Here is an 18,320-nt window from a genome sequence, read left to right as displayed (position 1 = left end):
ATGATGTACAGTGGTACATATGTTTCCATTGTACTTGGAAACATAGACACCATTGAAGATAATTGTTTCAGGGAGCAGTAGTAAAGTCAGACTGAAATAAATTTTAAAAAGAAATAATTTGCCAAAGATTATTATTAATAATAATAATAAAACATAACAATAAAATGAGTTACGTTTTTTTAAAAATCATATTTTTTCACATAAATATAATTATGATAGTCATGATCATGGTCAGTCCTAAATCATCCAAAAAAGTCCAAACTAAATTTCAAGCTTCATTTCACATATTTATTGCCCTATCCATTCTCTTCCATCTTTTTTTTCTCAGTGACAGTTTTTCATGAACAACTCTGAAAATGGTTGTAGAGGAATCCTTTTTCAGTTAGTTTCATTGTTCTTTGGCAGATTTTAAAAGTCATTTGGAAACAAAGTTAAAACCAGTGATTAGTAGAGGTTTGGTTCCAGCTGGATCCTCATTGTTCCTGTCTTGTTCACTTAAATAATTAGCAATAGTTTGTGAGTGATAGAGGCAAATGAGAACAATTGTATTATAAGCTCCTGGTGTGTATTAAGATACTTTTATGTACAGTAAATATATATCATTTACTGAAGAATCAGATAATAGGATATGACAGTTTTGGATTTGGGAAGTTAAGCAGATATTATCGCTTATCTATTAAGTATACACATTAATAAATAAATTAATTTTGTGAAATTTAAACAACGCGTAAATTCTCAAGTTAGCACAGCTGAGATTGAATCTAACTCTCTTTAAAATTACCTTTCTGTTAATACACACTTCCTCCCTTTCATTAATACTTTAACAATATATTATATATTTTTAAAAATAATATATGTACCTGATATATGCAACTATGTGTAGGCTCTGTGGGGCAATTTAAAAATGAAGAAGTCCTACTTGAGAGATACTGTTAGCCAATTCAACATACAGCTGTGACTTTAACATACAGTTATGCTATTGCATGATTTTCCAAGCTAATAGTGTGCATTGTTACACATGTGTATAAATGCACAAGTACACACACATACACACACACATACACACGAAAGAATGTTGCTCTTATCCTTCTCCACATAACAGAAAGTATAAATTTCACATACAGATTGATAAGCTAGAAACTTTTTCTCAAATCTTGCAACATCTGAATTAGCACGTATATAATTGCTCTTCTAATTGAATATTAAAATAACACTTAAAAAATTGAAATTGAACAATTTCTTTAAAATGTTGATAAAACATAACTTATTAGATTATATAAGATATACTTAAGACACTAAACAGAAGATAGTTCACAGCCTTAAATATTTACATCAATATCATAAATAATGAAGATAAGTCAATGAAATTTTCAGCTAAAAATTAGAGAGAAAAGTAAACCAAAAAGCAATATAAGAAAGAAAAAACACAAAGACAAAAGCAGACATTACAAGGTAGAGAGAGGAAAAGAGAAGAACTAATGAATAAAAGAAAATGATAGTTCATTGAAAAAATTAATAAAATAGACAACACTTGCTGTCTCAAGAAAGGAACAAATTATAAAATACATTTAATTATTTTTAAATTATAAAATATAACTATTTTAAACCTATAATATGTAATTATAAAAATACAATTATTAAGGGAGATAAATATTGAACAGGAAAATCAGAAAATATGAGGTTGTTGAATATAACTTCATGTAAAAAACTTTGAAAATGAAAGTAAAATTAGTAATTTACTAGAAAAAAATCAAGTTATTTGAATTCCCCCGGGGAGAGAATGAAAGCTTAAATAGACTAATTCTTATAGATGAACTATGGACATTTATTCATGAACTATTCCAGCAAAAATACACCATGCCTAGATAAATTCACAGACCCGACAATAATGCTACATGAACTGCCTTGTAGCTTAACAAATATGATAATGTTTCTAAATTATTTTTGTGAGGAAATTATAATATTGATACCTAAACATGATAAAGATATGCAGAAAAAAACTATAATCTTATCTCACTTGTGAATATTAATATACAGATCCTAATGAAATTTGAGTGACCAGTTCAATAAAGAAACCATCACTTACTTGATGGAGAAACACTAAAGTATTCTTAATAAGGTAAAAGAAAAATAAAACTATAATGTCTGCTGTCTCTCTTCCTTCATTGTAAATATAAGTTATTGTATTTCCCTTTAACACCATATTGGAGATATTATTGTAAACAGTTAGATAAGAAAGTGTATTGATTGGATAAAAAAGCAAAAGATCTCTGTTTACACAAATGATATAATAGTAATACACATGGAAAATTGAATTCAAGTAATAAAAAAAATTCACTATGGTAGCAGGATATGCAATTAATATACAGATATCAATAACATTATATATGAGTTTCAAGATCCAATTAAATAGAAAACTACATCTATAATAGTAACAAAACTGATGGAAACAGGAATAAATTTTAAAATGTGCATAATACATGTAATAAAATTTTTAAATCACTCCCAAAAGCTACAAGAGTAAACTTTAACATGGAGAAAAACATTCTTTGTCCTTAATATGAGAACCCATTATAAATACATAAATTATTTCTAAACTAATTAATAAATTTAATGGAATATTAAGAAATTAATCAATGAATCTTTTTCTGATGCCTACCACATTGATTCTAAAGTTTTCTTGGAAGAATAAATATGTAAATACACTAAAGAAAACTTTGAAAAAGGGTAATTAGAAGTAATTAATCATATCATATATTACAATATTTTATAAGGAATTTATAATTAAAAAGATAATTCTAGTACATGATTAAATTGACAAAGCACAGAGTCCAGAAACAGCTACTTACTGAGGTTTAGAATAATAAAAAATGTGCACTATATATCACTGAATGAAAAGTGAATTTTTAAAATGTGATAATGGATCAACAATGTAACCATTTGGAAAAATGATAAAATTAAATCTTTGCCTTATACGATAGCCTAAAATAAACTCCAAATGGATAAGAGATCTGAATTTAAAAGGAGAAACCATATAAATATTAGAAGTAAACTTGGAAGAATGCTTTTATTACTTAGATGTGGTGAAATGCTTTCTAATTAATGCTCAAAATCAAGAGACAAAAAAGAATATATATATACATATAAACTACATCAAAAAACTTCCGTGGCAAAATAAGAACAAAAACAATAAAAACCCACCATATTCAAATTCAAAAGACAATGACAAATTTGAAATAAATTTTGAATATCATAACTAAGGAGAAAATATTTTTAATATATAAAAATCCTGAAATTAAAATTAAATAATGGAAAAATATGTAAACAAAAAGATTTATGAAAAAAGATGTCAACAGTTTCTTAAACACATGAAATTATATTTAAATTCACATATAACAAGAGAAAAATAAAATATGAGTATTGAGATTTTGCACATATGAGACCATTTATCACATGTACATTTGCAAAAATTCAAAAAGTAAACCACATCATCTTTTGGCAGAGCTGTATGGGAAAAGGAACTCTCACACATTTCTCTTAGGAGTGCAAAGTGGTAAAATCATTATAAAATGAAATTTTACAATAATAAAATTACACATGCATTCACCTTTAGCCCAACAAAGCACTACCAACACCTGAAAATACAGCCCCAACAATACAGAAAAACATACATGTGAGTTTTTTATTACAGCATTTTCTCAGTAACAAAACAACCCAAATGCACTCAGGCAAAGCCACATGATGCGATACTATGAGATTGCAAAAAAAATGATAAAACTCTCCATGAACTAATATAGAGTGATTTTCAAGTATACTGTTAATTTTTTAAAAAGCAAGACACTAAATTATATATTTGGTATCTATTAATAATAAATAAAGGGACTTTTTACTAGTAAGAAACAATGGGATATTATAATACATATATAGACTACAAATAATTTGTATATTCATAGAATATATGTGTATATGTGTGTATGATTATACATATATTATACTTTATCACTATGTTAACTGATTCCTGAATAAATTATTAATTATCTCCATAAAAATTTTATTAGGATTTGTACTTATTTTTATTATGATCACAGAACATATTTAAAACCAATGAGGTCATGCAGATGGCCAATAGACATACAAAAAGGTGCTCAATGTCACTAATCATCAGAGAAATGCAAATTAAAATTACAATGAGATATTGCTTCATATCTGTCAGGATGGCTATTATCAATAAATCAAAAAACAATAAATATTGGTGAGAATGTGGAGAAAAGGGAACCCTCATGCACTGTTGGTGGGATTGCAAATTGGTACCGCCACTATGGAAAACAGTTTAGAGATTCCTCAAACATTAAAAGTAGAACAACCTATGACCCAGCAATTGCACTTCTGAGTATTTACCCAAAGAAAAACAAAATTCTAATTCAAAAAGATATATGCACCCCTATGTTTACTATAACATTATTTACAATTGCCAAGATATGGAAGCAACCTAAGTGTCCATCAACAGACAATTAGATAAAGAAGTTGTGGTACATGTATACAAAGGAATATTACTCAGCCTTAAAAAAATGGAATCTACCACTTTCAATAACATAGATGGACCTAAGGGTATTATACTAAGTGAAATAAGTCGGACAGAGAAAGATAAATATCATATGATTTCACTTAAATGTGGAATCTAAGGAACAAAATAAATGAACAAACCAACCAAAACAGATACATAGATACAGAGAAAAAACGGGAAGAGATGTTGGAGGACTGGGTGAAAAAAGTGAAGGGATTAAGAAGTACAAATTGGTAGTTACAAAATAGTCACAGGGATGTGAAGTACAGCATAGGGAATATAGTCAATAATATTGTAATAACTATGTATAGTGCAAAGCAGGTACTAGACTAATCACGATGATCACTTAACAAATTATATAAATGTCTAATCACCATGCTGTGCACTTGAAACTAATTGCAAAATTATAATTAAAATAATAAATAGATAAATAGATAAATAAATAAATAAACAAATTTTTAAATATATACTATGGTTTACAAAGTTTAAACCAGAGAATGATCTCAATGTTGATGTACACTTGTAGATAACATTTTATACTCAAATCTACAGTTTTTATTCATACAGAAATTAGGAATGTTTCACAGATCATCATTTTTAAAATACGAGGTATTATTTCAAAATATGAAATAATGTTTCTTTTCAAATGTAGAACTGCAACTTACATATATGGAAGAACTTGATTTCTTTTCACGATTTTTTAAATTAAGAATATGAACACTTAGATCAATGTTTAATAGAACATAAGTTGCTTAATTGAAAAAAAGTAAAAAATAAAACCATGTGGGACATGAAGAAAGGCACAGGAGCCAATTTAAAGTGGCTTCTAATGGCTAAATTTGAAATAATTTGAGAATCAAAATGAACATCAGGAATAGATTATATAGCACATTGAATAAAAAGAGAATTCATGAGTCTATATTTATATTGCTCTTTCTACTATTAGCACTAGTATTACTACTACTACCACTGCTACTACTACTGGCAGTAGTAATACCTACTACTGAAAAGAATAGAAGAGAAGGAAAAGCTCTCATTAACAAAAATGGGAACTAATAAATAAAGAAGTGTAGGAAATCAAAAAAATAACTACTTTAAAACTAGCATAGTACTACTTCATGCAAAATTAATCAAAGTATGCAGAAGCTATTTTATGAAATTTGTTTGGCAATAGGATGTTTACTCAGTCTCAAAGGCCCCAGTCATTTTTGTTGTTGTTATATACAAAGAGAGGTTTTTCTTTTACCCTACTTAACCACATCATTCTTTTCTGTGGAGTAAAATTTTTCAGAAGAAAATGTTGGAAAATATGTATGTCATTTTAAAAAGGTCTCACTTTATTGATGTCGTTAAGAGCCACTCATTTAATTTTTTCTTTTATTTTTTAAAATGCATAATTTGCTGAATAAAATCTCATTTTTATGAAAAATAAATTTGGGTGAAAATATATTTTAATTTGAGATATTTAAGTCTCTTAGGTTGGTACGGATTTCAGAGTATTTTAATTTTTATGTTGATTTTCATGAATTTGTATGCTTGTAAAAATTTTTTTTGTTCTATATCCCCTAGTAATCACTAGGTTTTTTTTTTTTTTCATATATTTATGTATAGACTGCTATCGTGGAAATGGCAAAAATTATATGGGCAATTTATCCAAAACACGATCTGGACTAACATGTTCAATGTGGGACAAGAACATGGAAGACTTACACCGGTGTGTAAATGTATTTCTTTCAATATATAGTATGTAATGATAATAGCAAATGGGTGTACTCAAATATGTACATTGTTATTCCTTTCCATTGATTATTTGTGCACTCAATTTAATATTTTCTCTCTAAGCAGCAAACTTTTAAATAAGCAATTCCATCTAGCACATATTTATTGAGTATTTACTGTACGTTTTGCTCTGTAATAGGTACCACGGGGAGCATTAACAAAAAGTGGATGTACATTTTGGCTTCATTTTTAAGGAGGATGTGGTCATATTAAGAAAACAATTACATAAGTTGATAAGACTGTATCAGTGTATAATTAAGTGGTAAATCTTGAGTTTCATATAGTACAGTATATTATTGCTTCATAATTAACCATTAATTGTTAATATTCATGAAAAATCAGTAAGTTATCATTTTTATGTCCATACAGACCTTAATATCCAATTAACAACTAAAATCTTAGACAGGTTTCCTTGCATAGCCTAATTTTTACATGTAAAATTTTTCTATATTTAAAAGAATGTATAGAAATTTGAAAAAATCTATATATTTCGAAGAATTACAGATTTTGACATTGGACATATTCGCAAAAAATAAGTTGTCTTCCACTTGACTCTAGTAATAGTGTTAGTGTGTTTGAAATTACAAAAGAAGTATCAGACATAGTTATGACATAAAAATGATTTTTAATAAATATACAAATATATGCACTAGAATAAAATATTACAAGGTTATTTGATCAAATACATAGTTGCTTTACGTGACTTGTCATCTCATTTGACCATCACAATCCTATATGAAAAAAATTTTTCTATATATGTGAATTAGAATTTTAGGGCTCAGAGAAGTTGAGTCATTTTGACTCCAGCCCAGCTTTAACTTTAAAGCCTTTTTTCCTTTCCAAAATATACTCACTAATGGGTGATAATTGTTTCAATTAATTTATTTCATGAGCAAATAGTGATAGTTCTAAAGCCATGCTAACATAAATATTCAATTCACATATGTAAACCGCACATGTACTTTTAAGTTTTCTAATAGCCACATTAAAAGAAGTAAAAATAAACAGGTAAAATTATTTTTAATAATATATTTTTATTAATCCAATAAATGTAAAGCTTTTTCTTTTTAATATGTATTTAATATAAAGTTATTAATGAGATTTTGTATATTTTTTCATATTAAAGCTTCAAAATTTGATACATATTTACAACTATAGCTTGTCCCAGTTTGGACTAGTAGTCATATGTAGTCAGTAGCTACTGTTTTGGACACTGTAGCTCTAAGACTTCTGCCCTCATAGATCTCACACTCCAGTATGGAATGCCATATTATAAATGGCATGAAAACATAGCATATTTTATGCCATAGAAATGCAAAGAAGTTCCACCCAAGCCTGATGGGTGGAAGGTCACAACCATGGATGGTCAGGAAGACTTGCTAGAGGAAAGGACATTAGCTGGGACATAAATGATAAGGAGGAGTTGGTAAAAGGAAGTGTAGGAGAAAGAGTACATTAGGCAGAAGTAATAACTTGTGCCAAAGCCCAAAGATTAAAGTATTTGAAAATCAGAAATAATTTTGGTAGGTTGAAGCATAGTGTAATTTGGTCCATGCCCACAGAGGAGAAATTCTCCACTGGCAAGACCATAAAGAGCCCTGTAAGCTGTGTTAAGTTTTGATTTTATTCTAAGCATTAAAGCGATTCATTAAGGAATTTTAAGCAAAAATGTACTGTATACTTGAAACTATAATACAATACAATTTTTTTTTAAATTGGCATGATTAAAATTAAATGCTGATTTCAATACTGCTATTTTTAAAATTGTTTTTAGAAATACAGCGGGGTGGATGTAGCTCTTATGGACTTGTCAGAGACAATTGTGCCAACTTTGCCTTCAGTGATTTCACATTGGAAGGCTGACATTTTTGTGGTGGAATTATTTACACCACAGAAATCATCAAAGGCAACAAGTAAACACCCTTCTGACACACCTCAGAGTACCAGTTGTTAAACACTGGAAATACGTGACATATTTATTCAGGTATTGCAATGATTATAACAATTTTCATTGAGTTTGGTTTGACTTTTGGAAGTAATTAAAAGTCATTTAGAAATAATTTGTACAAAATTGATGAATGATTAAGTTGCACAGTAACAACTGAGTAAGAAGGTAGTACAGCCTGGTTTTGAACATCAACTCTAGAAAAGGCCATGTGTTCAAACCCCTTCCCTACTGCTTATGAGCCATGTGACCCTAGACGAATTAATTGTCCTCTATGGATTTCAAAATCCTCCAAAAAAAAAAAAAATAGCATAATCTTAGAGCCTGTTTCATTAGGTTAGTCTAAATTTCTGTATGTAAATCACCAATGACAGAATTTGGTATGTAGTAAGTACCGAATGTGATTGCTGTTGTTACTGCTCCAGAAAATGAACCTGAGTTCAGAAAGATAGTCCAAGTGTCCATGTCCAAGCTCTTCCCAATTTTTTAAATGACATATTAATTACATTCAAACATTATAGTAATTAATAATCTAAGACAAATTCAGTTAGAGATATAGTTTTCATGACTTAGGATGGCCATGTGGAGTCTGACTTCATCAATGTTATTGAGGAAAATATAAATATTGATGTTATATGAGTAGGCATGTTTTTATAAAATAACATACATTTTTTTGCTTTTCTGTGTAATAAATTTAGTTAAGATGTAAAATAAGAAAGACTAAAATGTTACTCAGTTATTTCTCAAAAGATCACATTTTGTAACTCTATGACCAGTGATATTTCAAAATTTATTTCATTAGTACATTATTTTTTCAGTGTATCTTCTAGTACTTTGTCATATTAATTTTTCAAGTGATGCTTCAACTGTTTCTGAAATATGAAAAAATATTTTTGCAATGGCTTGTATTTTTTATTTATTTTATGACCTTAATCTTGTTTGTCATCTGCTCTCTTTTTTTCGGTAATATTTCTCCATTTCTATGCACAAGGGTATTGATGTCTTGCCACTGCAGTTATAAATAGAAGTAAAGTCACAAAATCTTTCATTTTATCTATGCTAATTATGTAGCCCTGTTCCACACTCCTGAGTTAGAGACCATGCTTCCAAACTATAAGAACAACAAAATAAATCTCAAACAAAATAATCGAAATTTATACCAGTCGAAGCTTGTGCTGTATCTATAATGAAAGTTATGTGCTAGGATTATATCTTCTCGGTGACATTTTGTTTTTCTTGGACAAAATGAGCATCTTGTGATGTTCAGTTTGTTGTTTATGTAGGCACATCTTCTGGGAACCAGATGCTAGTAAGTTGAATAAGAATTACTGCCGGAATCCTGATGATGATGCCCATGGTCCTTGGTGTTACACAGGGAACCCTCTTATTCCTTGGGATTACTGCCCCATTTCTCGTTGTAAGTACATTTAGTGATCTTTTTCAGGTAAAATATTTTAGATGTACTGCATATTCTCTAAACTGATACCTTAATCAGAGGTGAAAATAATATAGGAAGGATGCAATTGATCCCCAAGTTAGGATGCACTCCAGAGAGATTCACACACACACACACACACACACACACACACACACACACACACACACACACACCCCTTTCTTCATCTTTCATCTAAGCAAAGAGACACTTTTTAAAGATTTTCTTTCCTTAGGAGATTCCAATTTAGAATCCAGAGGCAGGAAATGGTCATGGTTCTAACATGACTGCTGTAGAAAGACATCCCTGTGCCCCACCATCAGGACTACCTGCTCAGCCTCTGAACGCAGCAGAGCTCTCAGCAAAGTTCCCAGCCCACTAACAAACCAATGAACAGACCTGAAATAGTGGTGCTTCTATCGTCTTCTCTGTTCTTTAGCCCAAGACTAAGAAGCCTGGAGCATTCCATTTACTTCTCTGAACCCAAGATTATTTTGTTAAAAGAGTATTAGTGCATAAAGTAAAAGATATATGTGAAATATATATGTCTAATATACTTCATGTAAAAGAGCTCCTACAGATCAATAAGAAAAAGATAACAGGAGAAAAATGATGAGTCTTCAAGAATAAAATAATTAATAAACAAATAAAAAACATTAAAACTTAATAGCAAGAAAAATGAAATTATAAAAGCATAAGAAGAATTTTCTACCTGTCAAGTTGGCAAATAAAATAAAAAGATTGTTAATGCCCAATATTAGTGAGGGCCTGGGTAATCAATACTGTTTTACTATATGAAGTAGAATCTGTGTCTGGAATTAGATTAGGGGAATATATCAGGATTTTCAATCTTAGCACTATAGACATTTAATGCTGGATAAATCTCGTTGTGGAAGATTGTCCTGCGCGTTATGTTTAATAGTATCCCTGGCTTCAATGAACTAGATGTCAATAGCACCACCAATTTCTCCAGTCATGACAATCAAAACTATCTCCAGACATTCCAAATGTCCTCTGGAGATTGGGGACAAAATGACCCCCAACTGTGATCCACTGATGTAGAGTAATATATATTGAGATGGGAATATATCCTTAATATAATATTGAGTGAAAAGCCTCAATATAAGGCTGTGTCAGTAGCACGGATCCATTTTACTACACTACATATCTCAAAGTTCTGTTTATACGAACACGTTTAAACACTATGTTAAACTACCTTCTTGTTTAAAGAACATACTTTTATAAGTTCAGAAAGAGTATGTTGTAAGAATGTTTTTCTTGTGAGATGAGCCATAGCAGGTACCTTGAAAACAGCAGCAAAAATACTTTAAAAAGAGATTAGATTGAAGAAATAATATCTGCTTTAAAACATAAAATACAAACACAAGTTTATATTTTTCTTTATTGTATGTCAAATTAAAGAAATAATTTCTTACCTTAAGTGGAAACAGTGGTCACGTTTTATGAAATTTTAGCATAAAAAGAAAAACTTCTTAAATATAATTTTATCATGTATATCAGTAATTAAGACTTGGAACTTCCCAATGTATTTTTAATAAAGAAATTCTCTAAAATAATAAATAAACATGTTACGTTTACAAAGAAATACTATTTTATATTATTCTATTTTATTTCATCAGCTATAATCATAGCCTTTCAAATTACTTACTGTTTCTCTGGTGTTCTACTTTTCCCATATTACGGTTTCATTGGTCCTGAAAATGTTCCACAGAAGCTGTCTTTCAAGTTTTAACACTAAAACAAACAAGCAAACAAGCCTACCTCTCTGGCACATACATTTTTTTTAATGCTTAAAGGATCTTTTTCTTTAATATTAGTTTTACTTTATGGGACTTTTTAGCTAAATTTCTATGATTAAGAATAATAATGGCTAATAGAATATACAGTGCTCTAGGAAAAAGGAGAAAAAGTCAATGATCTGGCTTTTAAAACACATTCTAATTCTCTCTCTACATAATTCTAGATTTGTAAAAATCAGAACAGTTTAATTTTAGCAGATAGAGTAAAACGCTCCCATAGAATCTCAGGAAACTGTGCTTTGAATTATAAACCTAACTGACACAGGACTCTAATAATTTAAAAGTTTTCAAAATATATTTTCAAACAACATTTTAAAACTAAAAATTGTAATGTGCTATTGAAAGACTTTTAGGTGTTCTAGCATTTGATTAAATACTATTGCAGATAACTCATTTGTATTTCAATGTATTCTGAACATTAATTTCAATAAATATTTTTACAGTGTCATTTCTTTAAATAATATGTATAGCCAGGATTTATTTACATTTTCTCTCTGGCGAAAGGCTAATAAAATTTATCTTTAGAAGGTTTGAGTTCTTATTTATTTAACTACAGAGGCTGTATAAATCATTTTTGCACTGTATATTTGTATTACAAAACATTTAAAGGTTTTTATTCCTTTTAAACAAATGATTACAAAATAATATTTAACATATATTCTTGGGATTATCAAAACAAATGATTACAAAATAATATTTAACATACATTCGTGGGATTATCAAATATGCAAAAATAAAACTGTGGAAATGACTATAATCTTTGTCTATAATTGTACATACTCTTAGAAAAATCTTAGAAAAATCCTGTTTTAACTACTGAGAGTATAGTGGTTAAGAGCTTCAACTTTGACTTACTGGCTAAGAATTCTAGCTCTATCACTATAGTGCCTTGGGCAAGTTACATCTGTCTCATTATTTATTCATTTATTAACAATTTTAAATTGAGCTGCTATTGTGTGCAAAGCCCTATGAACATGTTAGGTGTTCAACAATGTAAACAATGTTTCTTATCTTCAAATAGTTTTCAATATAGAGAGGAAAAATTTATGTAAATAATTGCAAATATAATCATTTAATAAATATATAATAATATTAAACTATGTAATGAGGATGAGAATATAGATGTCTGCCTGGAGAAATATGTGTTCATAGAGTTTTGAACTTGAGCCAAAAATTTAACAAGAATATGTTAAAAAATTTCTTTTGTTTTCAGCAAGAGTTCGTATTTGATTCTGAGGACATATAAACACACACGCACACATTTAACTACTCTCACATAGATATAACTTTTTACCATTGACATGTTTTCTTTCTTCGATTTTAAGTTGAATCAATACAAAACAAGATTGTATCATATATATACATATATATATATATATATATGTATATTTCAGATTTGAGTACTGTGGGGGAGTTAGTGGGGCAGAAGTAAAAGGAAAAATGAGAATAGTGGAAAATGGAAAAGACCTAGAGAGCAGTTTTTAAGAATGTACTCAAAGTGTACAGTAGAACTCGGAATGCTTATGAAAAATTAGTAATTTAGCTTTCAACCCAGAATCTCCAGAAATCTGATTTTAAGTGGTATTTCAGCTGATTATAAAGTGTGAGAAATATTAGGTTAGAAGAAGCTCTATATGTGTATATGTATGTATTCTCAAGTATATATCTATATGTATATATTCTCAAGTATTATTAATATTAATACCAATAACATATTCATCATTCATTAATTATTAAAGCCCACAATTTATAATATCTATATATTTTTTAAAGGTTAAATATTTTAGTAAGGTACAATAATGAACTAAATACTTTATTGGTAAATGAACTTAAGTAAAATCTCTATATCATATATGAGATTTTCCATAAATAACAATCAAAATTGCATCTATTACAAAGGAATTCATATGCCATTATTGTTTTGTTGCTGGTTTATTTGAGCTCAGGGCATTTCCAGGGATTAACAACCAGCTGGGTCTAAACAGTGCCTGACTAAACTCTGCTATCAATTCTGAGCAGTCAGACATTAAACTCCAGGAAATGCCTTTGTGCCTCATTTTTTACTGCTTAAGTATTTTCAAATCCTAGCATCTTCCAAGCCTTTCTCTGTGTAGCATTTAAACCCCAGTTGGGAGGTTATGAAAAAGGAATAAGTTATGAGGTTTTAGTTAGGATTAATTTTCAGTTTCTGGTGTTGTCTTTTTTCCATACCTTTTTTTAAACTACCATCTGGAAAAAAACAATCTTTGAAATATTCTAACAAAATTATATTGTTATTCCTCTTTTTCATTAATGATGATTTTTATCTTCTAGAATTTTTAAAGTTTCCTGAAGCATGTGAAGTTTCAGTTATTTTCAACCATATTTTTAAAAAAGTAGTTTTCAGAAAAATTGTAAATGGGCCAATTATAGTAAAATAACATAGTTTATCTGTGTGAATGGCCCAAGCAAGCAATAATAAACCACTGTTGCCATTCAATGAAATGATCCTTGTGTATGATGTTGAGTATCTTGGTAGAATGAGGCAACTCCTTGATGCCAATAGAGAGCCTCTACAGTCATAGAACAGGGCTTTCCTCACATCACCTGATACCAGTAGGCATGCACCTTCAATATTGAACAGTAAAAGTGATATATAATTTCTCAAAAGAGTACTATACATTTTATCTTTGAATAAAATGTCAAGAATTTAGTAAACTATCCGATTTATGGCTATTTGAATTTCAATATATAGTTTTAGTTCTGTATAACAGAAATATATATATATGAATTATGTATATACTTATTTTTACAGGTGAAGGTGATACCACACCTACAATAGTCAATTTAGACCGTAAGTAATATTTCAAAATATATAGTATATTTGAGTCTCTGTGTGCCAGAAATTATGTCATTATTTTCTTCATAGGAAAATATCACTATATTAACTTCCATCATATAAATAAATTAATCTATTTTATTAAAAATTTTTTCTATGTCCTATAAAGAGGTTACAAAGGGAACCGCATACTAAATTTATCAAAATTCAATTCTCTATCAGAAAATATAACATGTTATATATGAAAGGCATTTATATTGCTTCTAATTTGGGGCAAAATGTATATATGGACCTTCACTATCTTTTAAATTAAATAAAGATGCAAAAGTCAGAAGGAGTGAAACCAGAAGTTTGGAAAGTTATGCAGTGTCTATCTTGCTCTATCTTTAAAGCTCTTTGCACACCCTCCTAGGCAAAAGATGACACAATTTGAGAGGTTCAGTTGATACTCAATTTAAGAAAATCTGTTGAGAGCTGCTGCTTATTTTTAATTTTCACATATTTCTTGGGCTAGAGGAAGTTACTCAAGTAATCACCTGCTTTATCTCAAGCTGAAGAAGTTATTGGAAATCTATTGTAGATGACGGACAGGAGTAGAAAGGATAAGGCGAGGAACACAGAGGAGGGTCAGGAAAAGTTTACTTTATAAATTCTGTACTATGTCATTTGGATATCAGGATTGGGACTTAGTAATTATGTCATTTAGATACAATTTCAATAAATATAATACTGGTAACCTGTTTCAAAATGGCTCTGCATTCTCACTTAACAATTTTTTTTTCCAGTTAGGCTATTGATTTGCATTGACATTTAGAAATAACCATTACAAATAACATTGTTTCATTTTATATTGAGGTTGGTGAGGGAAATACAATTAGTATTAGATTTGAAGGACTTGTACTCAGTGCTGAGCGAGCAAAGCCCCTGTCACTACCATGGCAATACTGTAGACCTTGAGGTGATTAGTTTTTCTGTGTTACTCATCTGCTTACATGAGAATTGCAAACACGTTGGACTTAATTTGGCCTAGTAGTCCTAATACTTACTTTTTTCCCCAAAAAATATTCTTCTGACACAATTACAGTAGTTACATTTCTCTAGTTACGATTGCATTTAAGAAAGCCGCAAGGCATAGTATTTCAAAATGTTTTGTCAAAATGTTATGTTTGGTCCTCTTTTTAGATCCTGTAATATCTTGCGCCAAAACAAAACAATTGCGAGTTGTAAATGGAATTCCAACACGAACAAATGTAGGATGGATGGTTAGTTTGAAATACAGGTAATTATTAACAGACACAAATCATATGTATTTGGCTTATTTGCAAAAGGCACATTCCCAGCAGTATGGTCATGTGTGGTCATGAAGGTCGTACCCACCGCATAGGCACCCAATATGAGGGGACATAAGGGGGGCTGATGACTTTCTGCTTGCCAAACAGCCCTAGATTTTGCAATTGTGCCTCCAGAGATAGTGACTTTTTAAATGTTTACAAAGTTCCCATACGTGTAGGCATTGTCTTACAAGTGACACTTAGTTCTGATTAAGCAAAAGACAACGACAAAGAGAATTTACTTATACTGTGATATAACCATACAAGTTATAATGCGTATGTTATTAATTTCTCAAACTAGGATATTTTAACTTCATTTTCTAACATGCTTATGCATAATCATATCAGAAATTTTATATTCATTTATAATTTTTGACTTTTTTATTGTCATACTAATGAAAAATAGCAATGATTGAAATTATAGAATGTTATAATTAAAAATACTAACAAACAATATTGATAGTTACATTGTGTTGCTATTGGAATATTCAGTGTGGGTAAAAAAAAATCACGACATTTATATTTCTCAGTGCTCTTTAGAATCAGTGACATGTTCTATGTAAAATAACTGCAAAATATATTGTTATACAAAAACTTAGTTTAGTAATTATGTTATACAAATTTAATATTGAAAATGGGAGATAACAAAATCTGATCTTAAACATTTTCTGTATGCCACATATATTACACCCTTTGGTAATAAAATGTTAAAATATTTTTGTCAATATCTATCTCTATTGGAACTTCAAAATGTAACATACACAAAAACATGCCTGAATTCTAGCTGCATTTTTCCTTGTTTTCAAGACATCATATGTTTTTTCTTCCAAGCCTATGTGCTGTTGTTCCCACTGCATGTTGTAGTTGTCTTCCTCTATATTTTATGCCTGAAAGATCTTATACCTTCTCGTTCTTCAAATATCAATTCGAATGTCTCCTGTTTTGGAAAACCCTCCCTGTTCCTTTACCTCTAGCCTTCTAGAGTAGAAGAAAGTATATCTTTTATAACAATTAAATCACAATGATATTAAAGTAGAATAGAGATACTTGAAACTGAAGTTCTTTTATGAATAAGCCAATTCTGAGCAAACATAGAATTTATATCCTTTGATAAATATCAGGTAGAAGATGACCTAAATTTATTTTTTAGTGTGTCTTTCTTTCTAGGAGTAAATCATCAAATTTTAAAAATATGTATGTTGATAATTGTAGAGTAGCTGTCCTAGGTATGTAGTACTGAAATAGAATTCTGAAACTCACCAGAATATTAAAACTAATTGTGCAACATGAAGGTTTAATGAAGGCTGTAAAATTTGGGGGAATGTTTCATTTTCTTTATTATAGAAAATGTTTCAAGGATTCACAGCTCTGAATTAATTAGTGATTCTTTGCAAATCTCATAACTCCAGAAAAAAAAAAAAGAGGTATGCACTTCTGAATTTATTATTATCAACAAGAAAATATACAAGGACACTCTTTTGGAGGTCTCTATGGAGAAGCAGGTGAAACTGTTTTTCATCAGATCAGAGTACTATAAACTTTTACAAAAAAAAAGATAGTTTTCCTTTTAAATCCAAGTTCTTAGTAACAACAGCTGTTTAGTTATTCTTCCAAAACACATACTTGGAGGAACAGAAATTAAAACTCAATATATATACTCTTATCCTCCTGTGTGGTACAGGCCATAAATAACTGTGGTCTTAGTCTGGGAATCCTCTTCTATTACTCTCTCAAGCGCTGAACATCTGTACTAGTTGGAAATGTCAATTGTGGAAAGTTGTACTTTTTTCATTTCTCTGCCAAAAATAATGGGTTTACAGATTTTAAATATCATCAAATAAATGTACTAGAATTTATTATTCTCTACAAATATTTAACAATTTCCTAGATGGTATGTCTTGCAAAATCGTTTTAATTTTATAAATAAAATAATATATTGCTGGTCTTAAGCTGAACGAACAAATTTACTGAAACTCAGTCATGTTCTAAATTAACATATTAGAACTAAATAATTGTAATGGAAGGGAAGGAGTGCTAATTTTATATATTGCTACCACCACATTTTTTTTAGAGTTTAAATAAAAAGTCAAATTTGCATTATTCATAATCAAACACTGAACTTAAAATAGGTCTACATTGTTTTTGTTGTTCATGTTTTTGTTCATTCTCGTTATCCCATACTTGTAGCACATACTTTCTCTCACAAGGCATGGATCTTAGTGTGTAATGACAGGGCTCCTTATACAAACACAAAGTTGATTTTATAAAGTTGTAATCACGTTATGAAAGAAAGTGCTAATGCTATAATAACTAAATATCTTTCTTATAAAAAGATTATTCATTTTATTTTGTTTGGGTTAATTTCTACATTTTTCTCTCAATTGTTCTTATTTTTAACAAATGTAGCCATAGGTTTTGCATTAATTGGCAGGCAATCTTCCTGCACAGATGTTACTTGTTTCTCTTTCCTCTTTCTCACAGAAATAAACATATCTGCGGAGGATCATTGATAAAAGAAAGTTGGATTCTTACTGCAAGACAGTGTTTCCCTTCTCGGTAAAGTGTTTCTGAAACTAATTATTTGTTTTGAGCATTTAAAACTGTGTGTAGCTTCCACTTAGCTTTGAG

General features: G+C 29.5%; 1 protein-coding gene across 3 annotated transcripts in view; it reads left to right on the top strand.

The window, feature by feature from the left end:
- HGF (hepatocyte growth factor) overlaps positions 1-18,320 on the top strand; it is a 66,588-nt gene that overhangs the window by 43,498 nt on the left and 4,770 nt on the right. For all 3 annotated transcript variants that reach the window (XM_011365229.1, XM_011365228.2, XM_011365227.2), the window contains exons 10-14: positions 6,176-6,278; positions 9,572-9,705; positions 14,338-14,376; positions 15,544-15,640; positions 18,174-18,248. In XM_011365229.1, coding sequence (XP_011363531.1) covers positions 6,176-6,278; positions 9,572-9,705; positions 14,338-14,376; positions 15,544-15,640; positions 18,174-18,248 — 448 coding nt within the window. The remainder of the gene's footprint in view (positions 1-6,175; positions 6,279-9,571; positions 9,706-14,337; positions 14,377-15,543; positions 15,641-18,173; positions 18,249-18,320) is intronic.

The sequence above is a fragment of the Pteropus vampyrus genome, unplaced genomic scaffold (assembly GCF_000151845.1).
Source record: "Pteropus vampyrus isolate Shadow unplaced genomic scaffold, Pvam_2.0 Scaffold107, whole genome shotgun sequence".
Taxonomy (NCBI): domain Eukaryota; kingdom Metazoa; phylum Chordata; class Mammalia; order Chiroptera; family Pteropodidae; genus Pteropus; species Pteropus vampyrus.
Note: the sequence above shows the minus strand (reverse complement) of the source record. Positions and strands in the feature narration are given on the sequence as shown.